This window comes from Saccharomyces cerevisiae, chromosome XI (genome assembly GCF_000146045.2).
Source record: "Saccharomyces cerevisiae S288C chromosome XI, complete sequence".
Classification (NCBI taxonomy): domain Eukaryota; kingdom Fungi; phylum Ascomycota; class Saccharomycetes; order Saccharomycetales; family Saccharomycetaceae; genus Saccharomyces; species Saccharomyces cerevisiae.
The window spans coordinates 186,382-205,271 of NC_001143.9; the positions used below are offsets into that span (position 1 = coordinate 186,382).

General features: G+C 37.7%; 8 protein-coding genes and 1 non-coding gene across 9 annotated transcripts, besides 2 other annotated features; 2 read left to right on the plus strand and 7 right to left on the minus strand.

Moving 5' to 3' along the window:
- Positions 1-78: 78 nt before the first annotated feature.
- On the minus strand, positions 79-2,259 carry APL2 (Apl2p; the record flags this gene model as incomplete). Its single annotated transcript, NM_001179701.1, has 1 exon — positions 79-2,259. One exon carries the CDS (start codon positions 2,257-2,259, stop codon positions 79-81), a length of 2,181 nt encoding a protein of 726 aa, NP_012787.1.
- A 483-nt stretch (positions 2,260-2,742) lies between these two features.
- Positions 2,743-5,061, minus strand: OCT1 (metalloendopeptidase; the record flags this gene model as incomplete). Its single annotated transcript, NM_001179700.2, has 1 exon — positions 2,743-5,061. One exon carries the CDS (start codon positions 5,059-5,061, stop codon positions 2,743-2,745), a length of 2,319 nt encoding a protein of 772 aa, NP_012788.2.
- A 236-nt stretch (positions 5,062-5,297) lies between these two features.
- RCI50 (Rci50p) lies at positions 5,298-6,689 on the minus strand (the record flags this gene model as incomplete). Its single annotated transcript, NM_001179699.2, has 1 exon — positions 5,298-6,689. One exon carries the CDS (start codon positions 6,687-6,689, stop codon positions 5,298-5,300), a length of 1,392 nt encoding a protein of 463 aa, NP_012789.2.
- Positions 6,690-7,192: 503 nt separating this feature from the next.
- RMA1 (putative tetrahydrofolate synthase) lies at positions 7,193-8,485 on the minus strand (the record flags this gene model as incomplete). Its single annotated transcript, NM_001179698.1, has 1 exon — positions 7,193-8,485. One exon carries the CDS (start codon positions 8,483-8,485, stop codon positions 7,193-7,195), a length of 1,293 nt encoding a protein of 430 aa, NP_012790.1.
- A 421-nt stretch (positions 8,486-8,906) lies between these two features.
- SHE2 (She2p) lies at positions 8,907-9,647 on the minus strand (the record flags this gene model as incomplete). The annotated part of the gene is made up of 1 exon (NM_001179696.1): positions 8,907-9,647. One exon carries the CDS (start codon positions 9,645-9,647, stop codon positions 8,907-8,909), a length of 741 nt encoding a protein of 246 aa, NP_012792.1.
- A 13-nt stretch (positions 9,648-9,660) lies between these two features.
- Positions 9,661-9,906: an origin of replication (ARS1126; Autonomously Replicating Sequence).
- A 61-nt stretch (positions 9,907-9,967) lies between these two features.
- Positions 9,968-13,786, minus strand: MYO3 (myosin 3; the record flags this gene model as incomplete). Its single annotated transcript, NM_001179695.2, has 1 exon — positions 9,968-13,786. One exon carries the CDS (start codon positions 13,784-13,786, stop codon positions 9,968-9,970), a length of 3,819 nt encoding a protein of 1,272 aa, NP_012793.2.
- Positions 13,787-14,502: 716 nt separating this feature from the next.
- Positions 14,503-15,390, minus strand: PMU1 (putative phosphomutase; the record flags this gene model as incomplete). Its single annotated transcript, NM_001179694.1, has 1 exon — positions 14,503-15,390. One exon carries the CDS (start codon positions 15,388-15,390, stop codon positions 14,503-14,505), a length of 888 nt encoding a protein of 295 aa, NP_012794.1.
- An 872-nt stretch (positions 15,391-16,262) lies between these two features.
- Positions 16,263-16,602: a long terminal repeat (Ty3 LTR).
- Positions 16,603-16,617: 15 nt separating this feature from the next.
- On the plus strand, positions 16,618-16,690 carry YNCK0007W. The gene has a single exon. It is a non-coding gene; the product is annotated as a tRNA-Lys (tRNA).
- Positions 16,691-17,159: 469 nt separating this feature from the next.
- Positions 17,160-18,872, plus strand: PGM1 (phosphoglucomutase PGM1; the record flags this gene model as incomplete). The annotated part of the gene is made up of 1 exon (NM_001179693.1): positions 17,160-18,872. The coding sequence occupies one exon, from the start codon at positions 17,160-17,162 to the stop codon at positions 18,870-18,872; it is 1,713 nt and encodes a 570-aa protein (NP_012795.1).
- Positions 18,873-18,890: the final 18 nt, after the last annotated feature.

The following is an 18,890-nucleotide window of genomic DNA, read 5'->3' on the forward strand; positions in this document are numbered from 1 at the left end:
CAATAAAAAGGAAAAATTAATACGAAGGGTATATATGTATGGTATAATACTTAAGTTCACTACAACGGACGTTTATAGTCAGAATAAATCGAGGAGATCCTGTGACACTATATTGCCGCCCGAAACATCGGGATTGTTTTTACCACCAGAAGATATACCGTTTGAGTCGCCACCTAGTTTCAGCTCCTTCAACCCTTGTACAGCCTTGGTATCATTTGTATTTATTTGTGTGGCATCCTCAGATGGTCCGAAATCAAATAAATCATCCAAATCGCCTAAAGTTGTTAAAGTATTCAGCATTCCTGCATTTGTATTTGTTACATCATCTCTTTCATCAAAATCCAATAGCACATCATCGTTAGCCTTGCTAGAAATTTCATTTTTTGCCATGCTTTCTAATTCCTCTATATGTTTTCCTTTAACTATATTTTGAACATACTTTTTGCCTTTTCTCCTATTTGAGTCGGGCTTGAAATAAATGGAACTTATAGTACCCAATTCCATTAATAGTTTCTCTAGCACTTCTGGTGAAAACTTCTCCAGTGTATTGGAGATCATTGGAAGTTTATTTTGACATAGATCATTAACCAAACTTTCATTATTTGGCATCGAAAGGCATCTCCAATACATCATAGCCATATCTCGCACATCTAATTCATGTGTCTGTTGTGTGGCCAATTCTAGGACGCTTTGTAGCATACTACCCGTTAAAGTAGCATGTAGTCTGACTATTGTCATTAGTAAAGACATCTGTGTTAAAGCTTCCTCTTGAACAAAGTTCTCTATAAAAATATTGATTTTTGACTCCAAATCTGAGAAATTGTTGGGATGCTGTCCTAGCAACCAGACATAGTTGCACTTCGCAATATCTGATTGTAATAACACCTCTGGATTTGACCAAGTATTAAATACTGCACAAACTTGTTTGGCCATCTTATCGTTTCCGGGGCAATGTCTTAATAAATCACATAATGATATACAGCAGTCGTCTTTTATTGTGTCTTGTCTTTCTAACAATTCTAGGAGAATATCCAAGACTTTACTGACGAATGATTCTTGTGCATATTTAATACCCAACTGGGACAAAGCTTGAATAGCTCTTGAAACAAACTCAGGTTCATATTCCATTGCGTATTCCTTTAATTCTGTCAACAACAAAGTACATTGTTTCAAGTTGGAAGGATCGACTAGTCTTACAAGGATATCGATCTTCTCTAACTTGACGTAAAGAGGATCGTTGAACTTGACATAAAATATTCTCAATTCTTTGGTTAACAGCTCTGGATATTTCTCCAATATGATCCTAATATTTTTCAAAGCAACATATTGCATTTCAGGCGGCGTAGACATCAGTGATACAAAAGCAGATGATAATCTTTTCATTATCAGACTGTTCGAGGAATATTCAATTTGAGGCAAGTTCCTTACGATTACCTTTATTGTAGCTAAAACAACGGCTGGATTAACGTGTTGTAAATGCGCAGTTACTCGATCAATGATATCTTGTGCCTCTAAAGAATCTTTTGCCGAATATTCCGAAAGAGTTCCTAGTATGATAATTCTAGCCCATTCCGTACATTCGTTCAAAGCTAATAAGAATTGTGAAACGTGGGACTGGATCAAACTTGAAAGATCAACGGCATCCATATCCATATTGTGAATTTCAATTAATGCTGCTGTTGCGTTTGCAATGACTAAAGGATTTGAGTCATCTAGGGCATTGACCAAATCTTCGACGACACCCAACTCAACGCATAAATCCTTGTTTAATTGGAAAAGTTTTGCGACACATATCACTGCGGTTTTTCTAACATATGCATTATCATCATGCAAGGTACGGCGGAGTGGTGTTTCAATGTATTCCAGGATTTTGTCAACTCTTATCATTGACATCGTTCTGATTGCCATGCAGCGAATTAAGGGATTTGGATCTTGTGCATCAGTAATGAATGTGTTAACGGCAAGAATACATAATTCGGGATGCGTCTCAGCATAATTCATCACATAAAGATAAACCAGTTTTTTTTGTTCAACGTCAATTGTGGCAATGTTTTTCAAGACGTCTGGGAACAGCGAAGAGACATCTTTTCCCAACGTCATTTGCTGGATCGTTTTCTTTATTGCATCTTTCCGAGTCTGTGGGTATTGAGATACTAATCCAGTTCTTAATTCACTTAGTTCACCCTTACCGGATATTTTTGGCGCAATTCTAATGGAGTCTTTTAGAAACTTCTTGATTCTTTTATCCAATGGTGGCATAGTTGAAACTGTTTTTTAAGTGCAGTGGGAAGCTGAGCAAAAAAAAAAACTAAGCTGCAGGAAGTGAGTTCGTACCCAGATAATTGGTGTATTATGACAATAAAGCTACAACAGATAACGCTTAGTCATTGGGAAAGTGTTCTTTATATCGTAGGCTTTCTTCACTGAAAAGAGCTCTTTCTGATATTACTACAAGATTTGAAACTCATAATATCATTCTGTACGCGAAAACAGTAGATGTGACAATAAGACATGAAGTATATAAAAGAATAACAATAATTATGCTCTGTTTGTAAAGCGTTAATTAACATATGCATGTTCGTTTTTCAGGCAATATGATCGATGGTTTTCAGACCCTTTTAAATAATGGGTCTTAGTATTTATAAGATTATGCAATTTTTTTTTCTTGGTGAAAAGAATTCTTCAGCTATGAATAAACGTCGTTGGCAAATAATGGCCTCGATTAAGCACCTACTCTGTTCTCTAAGACTTGTGAGACTGTGCTATAAATTCCATCGCATCGCTACCGCCTTTCTCTAGCATGGGGCATTCTAAAACATCAGCGATACATTTCCAAGGGTCTTTTAGCCCTCCCCATTTTAGTAAATGCTTTTTAAATTTATCACCATTTTTTCGACTGTACGGATCATCCTCGAAAAGGGCGTACCAGATTTTAGAAGCTATCGTCCTATCAAATAAGTAGCTGTAATAAGTTGCCCCGTATCCAAATAAATGGCCGAATCTTCCACACCAATTACTCTGATCGTCCACTAGGACCTTTAAACGTCGTTCTAGTGCTTGATAGTTTTCCACAACGTCAAAGTTATCAATATCAGAAATGATTTTTTCATCATGAAATGATTGATCCAGCATAGCCATCTTTGCTTGAGAGTATGTTTCACAATTTTGAAGGAAGTTAGTGCTTTTCATGAAGCGCTGTAACATATCAGCCTGAATTGTTTCTCCAGTCCCGTAATGTTTGCCAATCTTTGTCAGAATTCGTATATCCTTAGCGAAGTGCTCCATCAGGATACTTGGTAACTCTACAAAATCAGTAGCACATCTTGTACCACTTATGTTTTGCATATGAGTTCTCCCTAACATTGAGTGCATTGCATGTCCCATTTCATGGAAGAGCGTTTCAACTTCACTAAGCTGCAAAAAACAAAGACTTTTTTTAGAAGCGATTAGTATTGGAGAAAAATTACACACCAAAGAAATAACAGGTAATTGAAAGTAGGTACCGTCTGGATTCTCACCGACTTGGATGGTTGAGAAATCAGTTTCACTGGGATATATTTGCCTAGAGCAACAAACTGTGAAATGAGCCGGATTTGAAGTCTTGCCATTTCGTTCGAATAAATCACAATAAATTATGCCGATGATTCCTTCCTCTTCAGATATCACATTCAATCTTCTCACGTCTGGGGACCATGTTTCTCCCTCATCAGTAATTGCTGGCTCTAATCTAATACCATATATTTGCTGAAACAAATCTGACAAGCCCTGAATGACATTTCCTAATGTAAAATAATAGCTTATTTCTTTGGCATTGGGAGAGTTTGACGGGTTGAGCTGGAAATATTTGCCAGTATAGTAATCCCTATCCCATGGTCTCACGAGCTTCAATATTTCGTCCGTGTTTGTAGTCAACGGCTTCTTAAGATCTTTGGCCTTGAGTTCAGCTATAAATTTCAATTCATTTGCTGTCTTCTCTATAGTATTGTTCATTAACGTCAAAATAAAATCTTGAACATCTTTCGGATTCTTTGCCATTTTACCTTCCAATTGATACTCTGCGTAACTTGTTTTGTGCATTAAATTAGCCAAGATTGCCCTTAGTTTGATTAAGTGACTCAATCTTTTAACCTGTTTGTCAGAACAACTGTGAAGAGCGGTCCACAACTTTTTTCTTACCATCTCATTTTCACAACTTTTTAATAATGCATAAGCTGCATACCCAAATGTAGGTACTTTATAATTTTGCCCTTTTACATCTTTATTTAATTGCTTCAATAGAAATGTACTCACTTTACTATTATCCAGATCTTTACATGGTATCTTCACAGAATTTGAACCAGGATAGTCTGTATGGTTGATGAATTCTTGACCTACTAAACTGATTTCCTGAGATAACTGGATAAACTTTTCTCTAACATCTGGATTCATATAGATTCCTGACTTTTCAAAATCATCCAATAATATTTTACCAACTTTAAGTTCTTCTGCGCTTAACTTCGAAGACACTTCTGGATTGTTTAAAACCGACTTTAGTATGTTACATAAGGAAACATCAGTGTTCAAGACATTCATGAATTCAAACATTTGTTCATGGCAATCTTGTGCTGCCCTAACAAATGCATCATCTGGATGTGTTGACCTAATAAACTCGCACAAATCAATAACTCGACATAGCGTATCGCTTAATCTGTCCAGGTTCATAATATAGGTTAATTTACCACTCTCGCTAAAATCATTCCTCATTTTGTCGAGAAGTTCTTGTGCTTGCTGCAAAGAAACCTGGCTAAACTTACGCAAACCATCTGGAGAAGTCAAATAAGGGTTCTTGAAAAGTCCGGTTTTATTTTTTTTAAAAAGATATTGTGAGATCTTGCTATTATTAGCATCCTGACCATTAATATTTCTCCAATATGAATTGTCGTCGAAAATCTTCTTAATGCTTCCTGGACTGGTCCTAGAGACTGCGCCGGCTGTGGCGAAGAACCTGAGTAACTTATTTTGGCGGGAAGGTGACGGTATGGAGGCATTGGACCCGGCTTTCAATATTATCGTGCGAAGCATTACTGATATTACTTTCGGCGCCTTCACTTAATGTTCTGATACCTATTCCCTTACACATTTAGTCTTTGCAAGTAAATTCATCATTTGTTTTGATTTTGACGCTATATATGTATTTTTCTCACTTTTGTTCATGAGGCGGTGACGTAAAATTCGCCATATCCAATGAGGAATCGACATCTTTCGGCATTTCAACATATTGATGAAAATTTAGAAGAATATATATACAAATGTAAGATTTATATAGGCGTACCATCAACCTTTTTAAGTTCACGTTGAGCTTCCTCAATGAGTTCATTAAATCTAATCATCTCTGAAATACGAATAGCCTTTTTAAGTTCCTTCTTAGATGCCCTCAAGCGTCCCTTATGCAAATTTATCACACCAATACCGTAGTGAGCAAGGGATAATGCCTTAAGTATTCTCTGATCCATTTCGCTTTCCATTGCAACTTTTGGATATTGATTTTCATTGGCAAAGCTGATAATACTTTTATAGCAGTCAGCCGAGTACTGTAAGCAGGAATTCTGGTTTTCTTGTAACCTGGACCGAATAAGTTCTAAAGGTTCTGATTTTTTGTACGGTTCATTATCAATAGCGTATAGACTTCCTTCGAACTTCTCTGAATTTAGATAAAAAATCGACCCGAGCTCTGCCTGGGCAAGCAAGATGTCGTCCAGAGGACTATCCGCTAGTAACATCCATTCTAGTGTTGTTATTTTGCTATTCAAGGCCCCAGAAAGATTACTCCGATTGAGACAGTAACGAGTATATAAATCTCTTGCAGTCAGAAGTTCTTTCATGAAAACGCATTGTTCGCTTTCAGGTTCCTTTATCTTCAACTCCTGTTTTCTTTTAGAGTTTAAATGCATTTGGTAGTCAGGTTTGGATTTACCAATAAATGGTAGACCCTTGAAATTCTTCCAGTCAAGCTGTTGGTTGTTTAAAAGTTCTGATTTGGAAAGAACATTTTTGAACTCCGGTGAGTTCTCCAAAAATTCTCGTTGAGCTAATAAAAGGTGCATTATCAATAACGTTGCATTAGTTTCAGAGTCTTTATTTATTTCATTGAACCTTACCAAAATTTGAAGGTCTCTTTTCAACAAAAAGAATTTTCTCTTCGTTGACTTATCAGTAGTTTTGCTTAGTTCATTATAGAACTTTTTCAGCATGTCTCCATATAAAGCTGTAGCATCATTATACATATGTAATTTCTCATACATTTCTCCGATTTTGATTTCAATACCGGTATATTCATCCGAAAGTAGATCCACGTTTTCGGCTTTACATTCTTCTAAAGCTTCGAGGTAGTACTCAAGGCTTTTTTGGTAGTTCGCACCTTCTTTCTTAATTTCTGAATGTAACCCCTTCCTTAATATTTTAGCAACGGGTTTGGGAAAAGTATGATGTGGCCAATAAACCCACCATATGTTAAAAGCGATGAAACTTACGATGCCTGTCGATAACACCCATTTCTGTAATTTGCTCCTTCTTTTGAATGGTATTCTCCAAAAACTTTGTTCCTTTAATGTAGAATAAAACTTGAAACGGTGATTGGTAAATAAGTTGAGGTTAGTGAGCCGTTCTACGGTCCCTTCATTTTTGACTGATCTATGAAGGTATTTCCACATACTAAATGAGCATAAATTTCTTCATTACAATATCTTTATAATGCTGTTTTTACGTTCTCACTTTGTGCCCTTTTATATATCCTAAAGGATTTAGTTCAATTTTAGAAATTTTCGTGCGGCTGAGTATCCGCAAATCGTTCTTTGTTTGGTATGTATTACTAGTCAAGGATTATTTAATGGTATTTGTTACGAGAACCAAATTACACACAAATCTCCTCAATCGTTTTCTCATCAAGATAAATATGAGAGAATCAATTTATAAGGTAATTGTTTTATCTATATCAGGTACAAAGTATCAAAATGTGGTCGGAAAAACTTTATAAGTAATGAATCACTAATAACTCTTGAAAAGCTGGAATGTAATGCCATAGTTTAAAGTAAAAGTAAAGTTACATGCCGTTATAAAAGAAGGAAAATATGATATATCCCCGGATGCCCTTGGCAGACTGGTCCTCTATCAATATCGGTAATTGCATTGTAGGATATGATCATATATCTAAAAACTATACTGGCAAGTGACAGTTGTGTAAGCGCAATAGCTCTTTGCAGATATACAGTGATCCACATACGATAACAGGAACAATCGTCTTTAACCCACTTGTTTCAAGGAAGGTCCAGACACTTTGAAGATCCGGCTGCATGTTAACATTTCTCGTATACCGGTTTTTGATAAATGCGAGAAGATTCACCGGTTCTAGGGATTGGATCCACGGCATTCCAACCACTGACCCAAATCTAGTCACAATAACATAATCTTGTGGACGTATTAGCGGATCAAGTAAGGGAGACACCTTTTTCCCAGTTGTTATAGCAATGACAAATGTTAATGGCGTATCACCGTACGTGGTCCTTAAATGGCAGGCTAAATTTCGAGCTGCCTTCGCATTATTTGCGTTGTCTAATAGTAATGCGATTTTCTTTCCACTAGTAGATTCATAACAGTAATCCAAGCGATGTAAACTTCTTGGCCAATCCACAGATATTAAACCTTGGGATAGTTGATCCTTTGAAATACAAACCTTTTTTTCCTTGCTCAAAAAGTCTAAAACCGCTATCGCAACTCTCAAATTAAATATTTGATATTCTTCTTCACTGTATGGCAGGCGAACTTCAAGAGTGCCCCATGTGTCTGTGTGTACATTGTAATCCCTAAGAGAAGGGTCGGTGATTTCTAATGGACATCCAACATCATGGCACCGTTTCGTTATCGTATTTCGTACAAATTCGTCATTAGAACCGTCTAATAGAAAAATTGCTTTATTTGTGGAACTTTCAGTAATTTGAGACAAAAACTTGCATAAAAAAGCTTCATCGCTAATGCCCACGTTAGTAATGGCGCAACAGACTCTACTTTGACCAGCAATTATACTTCCAGGGTCCTGTTTTCCAGCTAAACCAGTTTCTATTATGCACCATTGGCAATTTTTCTTAGCGAAGTATACGAGAGCTACGCTTGTTAGCAGTTCGAGGTTGTTGCACTGTAATTTCAAAGAACTATCTGCTTCTATAAGTTCCTTCTCGATCCTAGAATACTCTATCAAGGAAATGGCTTCATTATTAATGCTAATATCCTCTTCTTTGGCGTTTAGCAAGGAAGATGTAGTATACCTACCAATCAAGACCCTTTGCCGCTGTTGCCCCGGATGCTGCAATATGGATGTCAAAAATTTAGATACTGTCTCCTTACCATTTGTTCCCGCTATATGTAGGATTGACAAACTATCTTGGGGATTTCCCACGTGCTCCAACAAACGGTTTATTCGAGGTAAAGTTTGCCTTCCGCTTATATCATCCATCTGCTTCTTATGTAATCTGTTGCCGGCCAAACGAGCAATATTATTCTATATCAAAATCGTCAGGAAACTGGTCGACTTGACTCAAGTTTCATTAAGACAAGAATATAAATTTAAAAAATCATTATTGACCTAAATTGGGGTCCCTCCCACATCAGAGGAGGCTTCATTTTAGGCTATAGTTCCTCATATTTTTTTTCCTTGGCACACCTGCCATTCTCCTTTGCATACCTATTGTATCAAAAAGTGAGAAAAAAACAGCGCGGTTTGAGATGCTGAAAATGAGTACGCCAGAATAAGAGCCGATCATCAGTGTTTTGAAAGCTTACTTTCTGTGCTATGTGATGAGGCTATTCATGTATATATATATGTTCTATTAACTAGTGGTACTTATTTGCTCTTTTTGAGCTAAAAACTGAAGGCCTCAGTTTTTCAATTTACCAAATTTGTCATGCCATTTAGTAGCGACAACATCAAATTCTTCGTCCAAGGCGCTCAGCTTACCATCTAAAATGGAGTGCCACGCAGCTGACAAGGTCTGAAATTCTTCTTCGGAGTTGACAGGAAGAATCTCCTGCAAGAAGATATTATCAGTTTCTCCGATATTCGTTCCGTCCTCATCTGCGCATTTAATGGCAAATTGAACAACTTCTAAATCTAGCAGGTTGCTGCCTATACGCAAAGACTCAATCATCCATTGAGAAAATTTCACGAAATGATTGTAGGTATCGTCAATGGCTAATATGGACTCTGCTGTTAGCGTTAGGTCCTCGTTCAAAGTTTTAGATAAAATTTCCTTTTGTAATGACTGCGTTAGATAATAGTTCAGTAAGTCAAACGTTTCAACACATTTAACAAACATTGAAGCTATTGGTAAAATTACCTTGTCAAACGAATCCGCCTCTGGGTCTAATTCGTTTTTACCTTCATTGATAAACTCTGATGCATTATAGCTTAACACACAATCGTTGTAAAATCTCAATTTCTTAACAAATTTAATCAAAGTAGTTCTCTCGAATCGTAGCGTAGCTACCCTTCGCAAATGACTGATGAACTTGTTCAGCACGTGAATATAAGATGAGAGATACCGGGAGAGTAAGGCGAGTATTTGTTCAACTAATTCACAAGTTCCAGGAGTGACTTTGATATCTTTGTCTTTGCTCATTTTTAAGTGTCTGGTATTATGCAAAAGGAAAATTAAGGAGGGTTTACTGTGCTTTCTCTTTTTTTGAGAAAAATGTCTTGAGTAAAGTGAGGATTTTACTGTCAAATCTTTAAAGCTTGTTTTGAACGATGTCCTGCATTAAAGTGGGAGTTTTTCAAAACGGGAAAATACAAACAAAAAATGAAAAAAAAAAAAAAAAAGGGACTTTAACTTTCTGCGAGAGTATGTTTAAAAGTATATGTAATGCACTTTTGGTATGTTAAGAGGCATGCACGAAGAACCATTCTATAAGAGACTAAACATCTATATATTCATGTTAATTACCAGTCATCATCATCATCGCCATCGTCATTATCATCATCGTCAGCACTTTCCGCCCGCATTTTGTTTGCTCTTGCTGCCAATGCAGAAGCTAAACCGTCGCTAAACGTCCCCACCGGATTACTCTGATTATCACTAGTGGGTCCAACTGTTGCACTTCCAAACTGTACACCTTCTTGTGCACTTGAAATGGTATTGTCGATTTGGCTTGATTTCTGATTTGTAACGTCATTCACTGCCCCTGTCGCTGCAACAGGCACCGTATTTCTTGTGTCTTTATAAGGAGTCATATAAGCAGTAGGAACCCAACCTTCTTTGCTTCCATCGAGAAGCTTTGCTAAAGACCAACCACTAGGTTCATCTCTGCTTATAAATACAATATCGCCCTTTTTTAATGGCAACTCCGAAGATGATCCGGAACCTGGAAAGTCGTATGCAGCTTCGAATTTCGGATCCTTTGGTTGGCCCATGGGGGGAGGGGGTGGTGGTATTGGTATGTTTGCAGTTGCAGTTGCAGTTGTCTCCTTTAACGGTTCTTTATTTTTTTCAACCCCTTTTGAAGGTGGCATCGATACCTGGTTTTGCTTGGCGGATGAGGATTTGTGGCTTGAGGAGGCTTTCTTTACTGCGACTTTTTCCTTCGATGAGGGTTTTGAGCTGTGTTTCGAGCTTACTTTTGCAGCAGGGATTGCAGATGACTTTATTGGTACGGTCTTATCCGGTTTAGGATTGTATGCTGCCTGTGCAGCGGTAGCTGCCAAAGATAACGGATTCACAGGTTTTTGCGAAGGGAGAGGTTGCTTTTTTGCAGCATCCCTATGACTTCTATGGCTATGTGTATGCTTATGAGTAGATTTGTGTTTACTCTTTTTGCTTTTGATAGGTTTCCCGCTCAACCCACCTGGATTCTTAGGTTTTTTATTCGATTTGGAGTTAGCAGGGTGTCCACGACGCACGTATATTGTACTTGACTTGTAGATGTCACCGTATTTCGGTGCTGAATCGCTTATCTTTGAGCGGACAGTGTGCAACTTGTTTGGTTGTTTGTGATACTCAATCGTGGGACCAACTTTTATCATTATCTTTTCATTTAATTTTTTCAAACGTGTCATTAATTCCGTCTTGAAAGGCGTGTTAATGAGTGGATCGGATTGTGTACTATTAACAAGGATAACGCCCATCCAATCGTCTTGGAGGTTTGTTAAGCTCACTTGTTTAATTTTACCGACATCAATTTTATAATCTTGTGTATATTTCATAGCATTCTGTTCCCGTGTTTGTCCAATAATATAAAATGTCTTTTTTGTTAAGATAAACACTTTTTTCAATCTTTGAGCTGATCTGCCAAATTTAGAGTGCAGGCATTCCCCCTTTATCGAAAAAACAACTTTATCCTTAATTCCTACCTGTCTTCTGATGTACGATCCTTTCGTTTTAGACTCATTGCAGGATAAGTAATCACCCATAAAAGCCCTGTATCCAAGTAAAGACATGGATCTTCTCTCTTTTTTACCCGCTAAAAGTTTGGTTCCATAATCACGAAGCTTGACGTACTTGTTTCCACCCTTTTTCTCTCTGATAGTACGCTGAATTTTTATCGCAGCATCAATACGCCTTTGAAGAAACCTTCTCCATGCTCTCTGGATTCTAGCAGCCATGTTGTACCAGTATTTATCACGCATGTCTTCTAGAGCAAATAGAGATTCTGGAGTTTTAATGAATACGCTTGTCACTCCAAGTTGAAATTCTTTTTCTGGTATCATGGCATCTCTTAAAATAAGCTTGACTGCCTCAAGGGTGTCCCCATCCCAAGTGTAATCACCAGCATATGAACAATCTGGAGATAGTAAATAAAATCTTTCGACGAATTTTTCGAAAGTTTGTCTGTAAGCGAAACCGGCTCTCCTGATACGAACATTTTCTTGCAAACCCAAATATTTTACTTGATGTAGCACTTGGTGATCATCATAATCATTTGGTGATTTAGTTTGATTAGGCTTGATTGTTCTGATATAGGAAGGCTCAGCTTTTGACAAAGTTTCCACCAGTTCATTTGCACTTTTAATAATTTTGTCACCTGCTGTTGGAGGCCGTCTCTTTGAATCTTTGTCAACATCATCAGGAAAAATTGTGGAAAGGAATGTATTTGTCGTTGTTCCAATTAATTCAATTAGGTCCTTTTGAAGTTGGTCTTTATTTTTATCGGTGATACCATTGATGTCATAGGTGACATCTCCAGCGTAATGTTTAATAACAAATTTGTTGGCCCTTAATTCGAAGTATGGATTTGAATTAAATAAGTTAAGTCGTTGAGCAAACGCCTGGTCAGCGGCATTGGAGTCTGCATGAGCAGTTGCAATAGAGTCATTCATTGCAGCAAGAATGCCCGGTGGATTTTTCGCCTCGATTAAATCACAGACAACTTTATTGTCAAAGTATTTGATGGGGGTCCATTTGATTTTTTCTCTTTCATAAGTTTCTTGCTCAGCCTTCAAAGTCAATTGGATAAAAATCTGTTGTAACTTTTCATTAACATAATTGATACATATTTGCTCAAAAGAGTTGTGTTCAAAAATTTCGAAGCCGTAAATGTCTAGAATCCCAATTGATTTATCAGCACCAGGAAATGCCTGCAAAGATACGTTAACCCTATCGACAATCCAGTCGAATAAATTATTATAAATTGCCTTAGCAAGGGCGTCTCTCACCGCAGTTGCTTGGACTGGGTTCAAAGGTACATGATAAACTGAGCCTCTCTTCATTCCATGACTGGTTTGCATGATTCTTTCCACTAAACATTTTACCAGTAACGAAGCATCAACCTGCAACAAATAAGCGACAAAATCAGTCACTGAGGTATCTCCTACCTGAGCATTGCCCTCTTCATTTTCTATAAAGGAAATGTTACCAATCCACAGAATTGCCGCCAGCATCCTAAAAATTTGGTCTTGTTCTTCCTGGACTAAACCAATGGTTCTCATAGCCTCTAACGTGCCTTCGTAATCTTTTACGTCATCAATTGTATCTGCAGTAGTACAGCCAGCCGCAGCAGTGTAAATATATTGCTCAGGCATTTGCACACCGAACATCTGTTTATATGTATCAGATGCTCCCTTAGTGAATTGGTAAAAAATATGAAAGTTTCTTTCGTTCTTAATTTGACCAACAACTCTTTGTTTCTCTAGCAAATAATTTGTGATATTACCTGCGCAAGGTTCAAATTGTGAGTTGAATTTAATTTCTAGATACTTCCCGTGCCTTGAAGAATTGTTGTTCCGCAGAGTTTTAGCACAACCGAATGACTCGAGAAGTGGATTAGTAGCAAGAACCATATCTTTGATCTTCCCAATCGATTCTGAATGGCTATTAGATGCAGCTGCAATATATTGCATAATACGTTTGGCTGCTTCTGTCTTACCGGCACCAGACTCACCAGAAATAATAACACACTGATTTTCATTGTATGATTTGAGATTGTAGTACATAGATTCCGCAATAGCAAACACGTGTGGTGGAACTTCAAGTCTATTTTTTCCTTTATATGACTCTAAAACGGCATTTGTATATATTCCCAAATCGCGGAACGGATTTACACTAATTAACACATGGCCAATATAGGTATAAATAATTCCATTCTTAAATCTTTTTTTCAAATTTTCATTGATAGATTCATCAGATATTTTTGACAAAAGTGTCAAATCAGAAATACCTACTTCTTTCTTTTTATTTGCATCAAATGTAGCCTTTTTGATTTTTGCAGATCTCTTCTTGGGCTCCTTAACGTCCTTTCTGCGTGCTCCCTTTTTTATGACAGCCATTGACGGTTATAAGTATTTCTCTTTACTTTTTTTGATTCAAATGTGATCAGCAAATTAATGTTTTATAACTGGATTGTTGTTAATTTGCTCGCGGTCAATTGAATCGAGATTGCTTTAACCCTTTATAATAGATTACTCTATATTTACTTGTCACAGCAAACGGTTTCCTTTTTCGGTAAAGCTCTTCCCGAGGTTTATTATATAAATGCAAATCGATCAGTTTACCTTTAGTTAGAAAAGCGATGGAGCTAGCATCTTGCTACTATATAATAGTTGTTCAAGATCGTAGGTCTGCCTGCCGAGTGATTAGGGGAGGCTACTGAAGTTTGTTTTAATGTACCGGTTACATTTTCTTGTACGAAAGTATATGAAGGGGGCTTATTACTTCCAAGCCTATATTTTCTGTGGCATCGATTAGTATAGTATAAAAGAGGGAGTGGACATAGCGGTGAAAACTATACAAGAATAAAAAAGGAACTAAGAACCCTTTGCATTCATATAATTTCACATATGCATTTTTTATTTTATACTCAAATGTATGTTCTCACCTAGCTTGAGAAAGCGATGATCAAAGTGAAAGGTTCAACCATTTCTCAAAGTGCTTAACACATTATTTGAAAAGAAAGGGTTTTATTCCATCCACTCTATTATATCTATAAAAAATTATTTAAATTACCCACATATTTGAAAGTCCCGAATGGGCGCTGTGGGAAAATTCAGAGCCTGCCGCGATCGGCCGTGTTGACTGGTACTTCCACGACGACAGCGACGACTTTACCTGTGTCCAGGTTATAAATTGGAGGATGCTGTAAGTTTCTCAAGACACTTTGAATGACACCTGAGTGACAAGTAAGCGAGATGAATTTTTCTTCGCTTGACAATTGATTAAATAGTTCAAATAATCCATTCAGTGTACGTTTGTCCATTTCAGCACACGTTTCTCTATGATCAGGAAGCCACAATTCATCATCTTCTGGGTAATCTGGTACATATTGCCAATGTACAGTGTGGCCCGATTCCGTGCTGAAATCCTGGTATTCGTCAACTGCCATTGAGTGAGCCACTCTTTTGTCACAAGTGTGAGAGCCCAACGTCTCCCTTAGACCTTCTATAATGCGTGTAGAAATTTTAGTTCCGGCCGGTAATTCTTGCGTCTCCGCTAACACTGGTGTCCACGACTCAATGAATGTTTCGAGACATCTTCTCATTGGAGAACTGAAAAACACATGAGGTAGCATACCTAATTGCTTTGCCATTGGTAGCAAGACATTCGATCCTGTTCTTCTAACTTGATCTTTACCCAGAGGTGTCAGTTTAGAGTCAAGCCACTCTCCATGTTCATCGCCCGAAAGCAACGACCAATAGGCGTCCCATTTCTCCATACCGTACCTCAGTATGGCAGCATTGTGGTAACCTTGACCATGCCTAGCTAAAATCAACAGCTTATAGTGGCGATTTTTGGTATTTCTAGGGATAGCATGATACAGTTCCTTCCAATTCTTATGGTTAATCAATTCTAAGTGATCATATTTCGTGGAGTCTAATCCTTGAAAACCCTCACTTGGATATGCAGCAAAATATCCTGGGACTGCTCTGAGTGACATTGTTGAATAACTGTTGGTGATTTCACGCAGCAGAGTCTTGGAAAGAAATCGTTAAATAACATACAAATCTCTCGAGGGTTTTTTTTTGCAAATGACACTTTTTACTTTTTCCAGTACTAGCTAGCACCCGAAAAATTAACTTGACTCGCACATGCCTGCTGGGTCATATCCGAATCTGCAAGAAATTAGGATTACAAATATTTATTCAAACGTTGCACAACCACGCAATAGAAGATAATATCTGTAAATTTTAATCGCTTTCATCTGAAAACACTGAGCCTCTTCTTAATTTTCACGGACTTTTTCGCAGCCCAGGTTTGACCGGCTAAGTACGAACCTCTTTTGTTTGGAATAAGAGTTTGGTATTAATCAATTGTTGGTACAAAAGATTAATAGTATTACTTGTGTTTTCAGAATATAATTGTCCGTGAGCGTCCTAACTGTCATCGAGTTTATAGGAAGCTAATTAGTAAGGACTGACCATGCAAACCCAGCAATGAATGAAAGGATATAAACGAGGGAAGAAATGGTAGCAGTATTAAGTAAAATTGTCCATTTCCCCTCGTGAAATTATCCAAAACGCGGCAGAAGAACTTTTAAGTTATCTACTGTACATAGTGTTATTGTCCTCACGTGAATTGAATTGAAACTTTTTCAGAACATTATCGCTGAACTATAAATGAAATTTTGTAATGATTGTTCTGATCCCATCTTACTAAAAGCATTATTGTGAAGTATAAAATACAATAAATTTCTTCTCAAAAAAACTTGCCGTACATGATATGGAGAAATAGGTGAATTTAGGGATAGTAGTTATTATAATGAGCCTATTATAGAGAATCTATTATCGATTTCTAACGGTCGTATCAATCTGTTGTATTACGGGCTCGAGTAATACCGGAGTGTCTTGACAATCCTAATATAAACAGTCTTAGGGAAGTAACCAGTTGTCAAAACAGTTTATCAGATTAATTCACGGAATGTTACTTATCTTATATATTATATAAAATATGAATCATACTAAGTGGTGGAAGCGCGGAATCTCGGATCTAAACTAATTGTTCAGGCATTTATACTTTGGGTAGTTCAGCTAGGGAAGGTCGGGTTTTGTCTCATGTTGTTCGTTTTGTTATAAGGTTGTTTCATATGTGTTTTATGAACGTTCAGGGTGACGTATTGTCATACTGACATATCTCATTTTGAGATACAACACAATCACGTTTAAAAGCCTTGTTGGCGCAATCGGTAGCGCGTATGACTCTTAATCATAAGGTTAGGGGTTCGAGCCCCCTACAGGGCTTTCTTTTTAAAACAGGATGCTAAAGCCGACACCGTTCAAACACAAGTGGCAGCTTTTCTCGAGAACAGCAATGCCCACAGTTTTATTTACAATTTTACACTATTGACGTGGAGATTTTTTTATCCCGCATATGACCTAGTAGAGGATCTCTGTCTTCCCCTGATAAATGTCAAATGTATGACGTTACCACAATTGTATCACGGTGGTTTCAGTCTGTCATGAGGAATAAGGGCATTCAGTACCGACAATGCTATACTTGTAAATAGAAAAATGATGTTCTAAAATCGGCATTCTCGCTATTTGAGATTTTGTCTTTTTTTACCTGGTATTTCGCGTTTATATTACGGATGCAAGAAAAGGAGAAGGGCGCATCACATCGATTTTGGTCTACCTATAAACATTCTCTCTCTCATCCACTTTCGGTTCAATAGTGCAAAAATAGGTAACTAACAACTCAATTGAATAGTAAATGTCACTTCTAATAGATTCTGTACCAACAGTTGCTTATAAGGACCAAAAACCGGGTACTTCAGGTTTACGTAAGAAGACCAAGGTTTTCATGGATGAGCCTCATTATACTGAGAACTTCATTCAAGCAACAATGCAATCTATCCCTAATGGCTCAGAGGGAACCACTTTAGTTGTTGGAGGAGATGGTCGTTTCTACAACGATGTTATCATGAACAAGATTGCCGCAGTAGGTGCTGCAAACGGTGTCAGAAAGTTAGTCATTGGTCAAGGCGGTTTACTTTCAACACCAGCTGCTTCTCATATAATTAGAACATACGAGGAAAAGTGTACCGGTGGTGGTATCATATTAACTGCCTCACACAACCCAGGCGGTCCAGAGAATGATTTAGGTATCAAGTATAATTTACCTAATGGTGGGCCAGCTCCAGAGAGTGTCACTAACGCTATCTGGGAAGCGTCTAAAAAATTAACTCACTATAAAATTATAAAGAACTTCCCCAAGTTGAATTTGAACAAGCTTGGTAAAAACCAAAAATATGGCCCATTGTTAGTGGACATAATTGATCCTGCCAAAGCATACGTTCAATTTCTGAAGGAAATTTTTGATTTTGACTTAATTAAAAGCTTCTTAGCGAAACAGCGCAAAGACAAAGGGTGGAAGTTGTTGTTTGACTCCTTAAATGGTATTACAGGACCATATGGTAAGGCTATATTTGTTGATGAATTTGGTTTACCGGCAGAGGAAGTTCTTCAAAATTGGCACCCTTTACCTGATTTCGGCGGTTTACATCCCGATCCGAATCTAACCTATGCACGAACTCTTGTTGACAGGGTTGACCGCGAAAAAATTGCCTTTGGAGCAGCCTCCGATGGTGATGGTGATAGGAATATGATTTACGGTTATGGCCCTGCTTTCGTTTCGCCAGGTGATTCTGTTGCCATTATTGCCGAATATGCACCCGAAATTCCATACTTCGCCAAACAAGGTATTTATGGCTTGGCACGTTCATTTCCTACATCCTCAGCCATTGATCGTGTTGCAGCAAAAAAGGGATTAAGATGTTACGAAGTTCCAACCGGCTGGAAATTCTTCTGTGCCTTATTTGATGCTAAAAAGCTATCAATCTGTGGTGAAGAATCCTTCGGTACAGGTTCCAATCATATCAGAGAAAAGGACGGTCTATGGGCCATTATTGCTTGGTTAAATATCTTGGCTATCTACCATAGGCGTAACCCTGAAAAGGAAGCTTCGATCAAAACTATTCAGGACGAATTTTGGAACGAGTATGGCCGTACTTTCTTCACAAGATACGATTACGAACATATCGAATGCGAGCAGGCCGAAAAAGTTGTAGCTCTTTTGAGTGAATTTGTATCAAGGCCAAACGTTTGTGGCTCCCACTTCCCAGCTGATGAGTCTTTAACCGTTATCGATTGTGGTGATTTTTCGTATAGAGATCTAGATGGCTCCATCTCTGAAAATCAAGGCCTTTTCGTAAAGTTTTCGAATGGGACTAAATTTGTTTTGAGGTTATCCGGCACAGGCAGTTCTGGTGCAACAATAAGATTATACGTAGAAAAGTATACTGATAAAAAGGAGAACTATGGCCAAACAGCTGACGTCTTCTTGAAACCCGTCATCAACTCCATTGTAAAATTCTTAAGATTTAAAGAAATTTTAGGAACAGACGAACCAACAGTCCGCACATAGAATTATTGGTCTTGAACA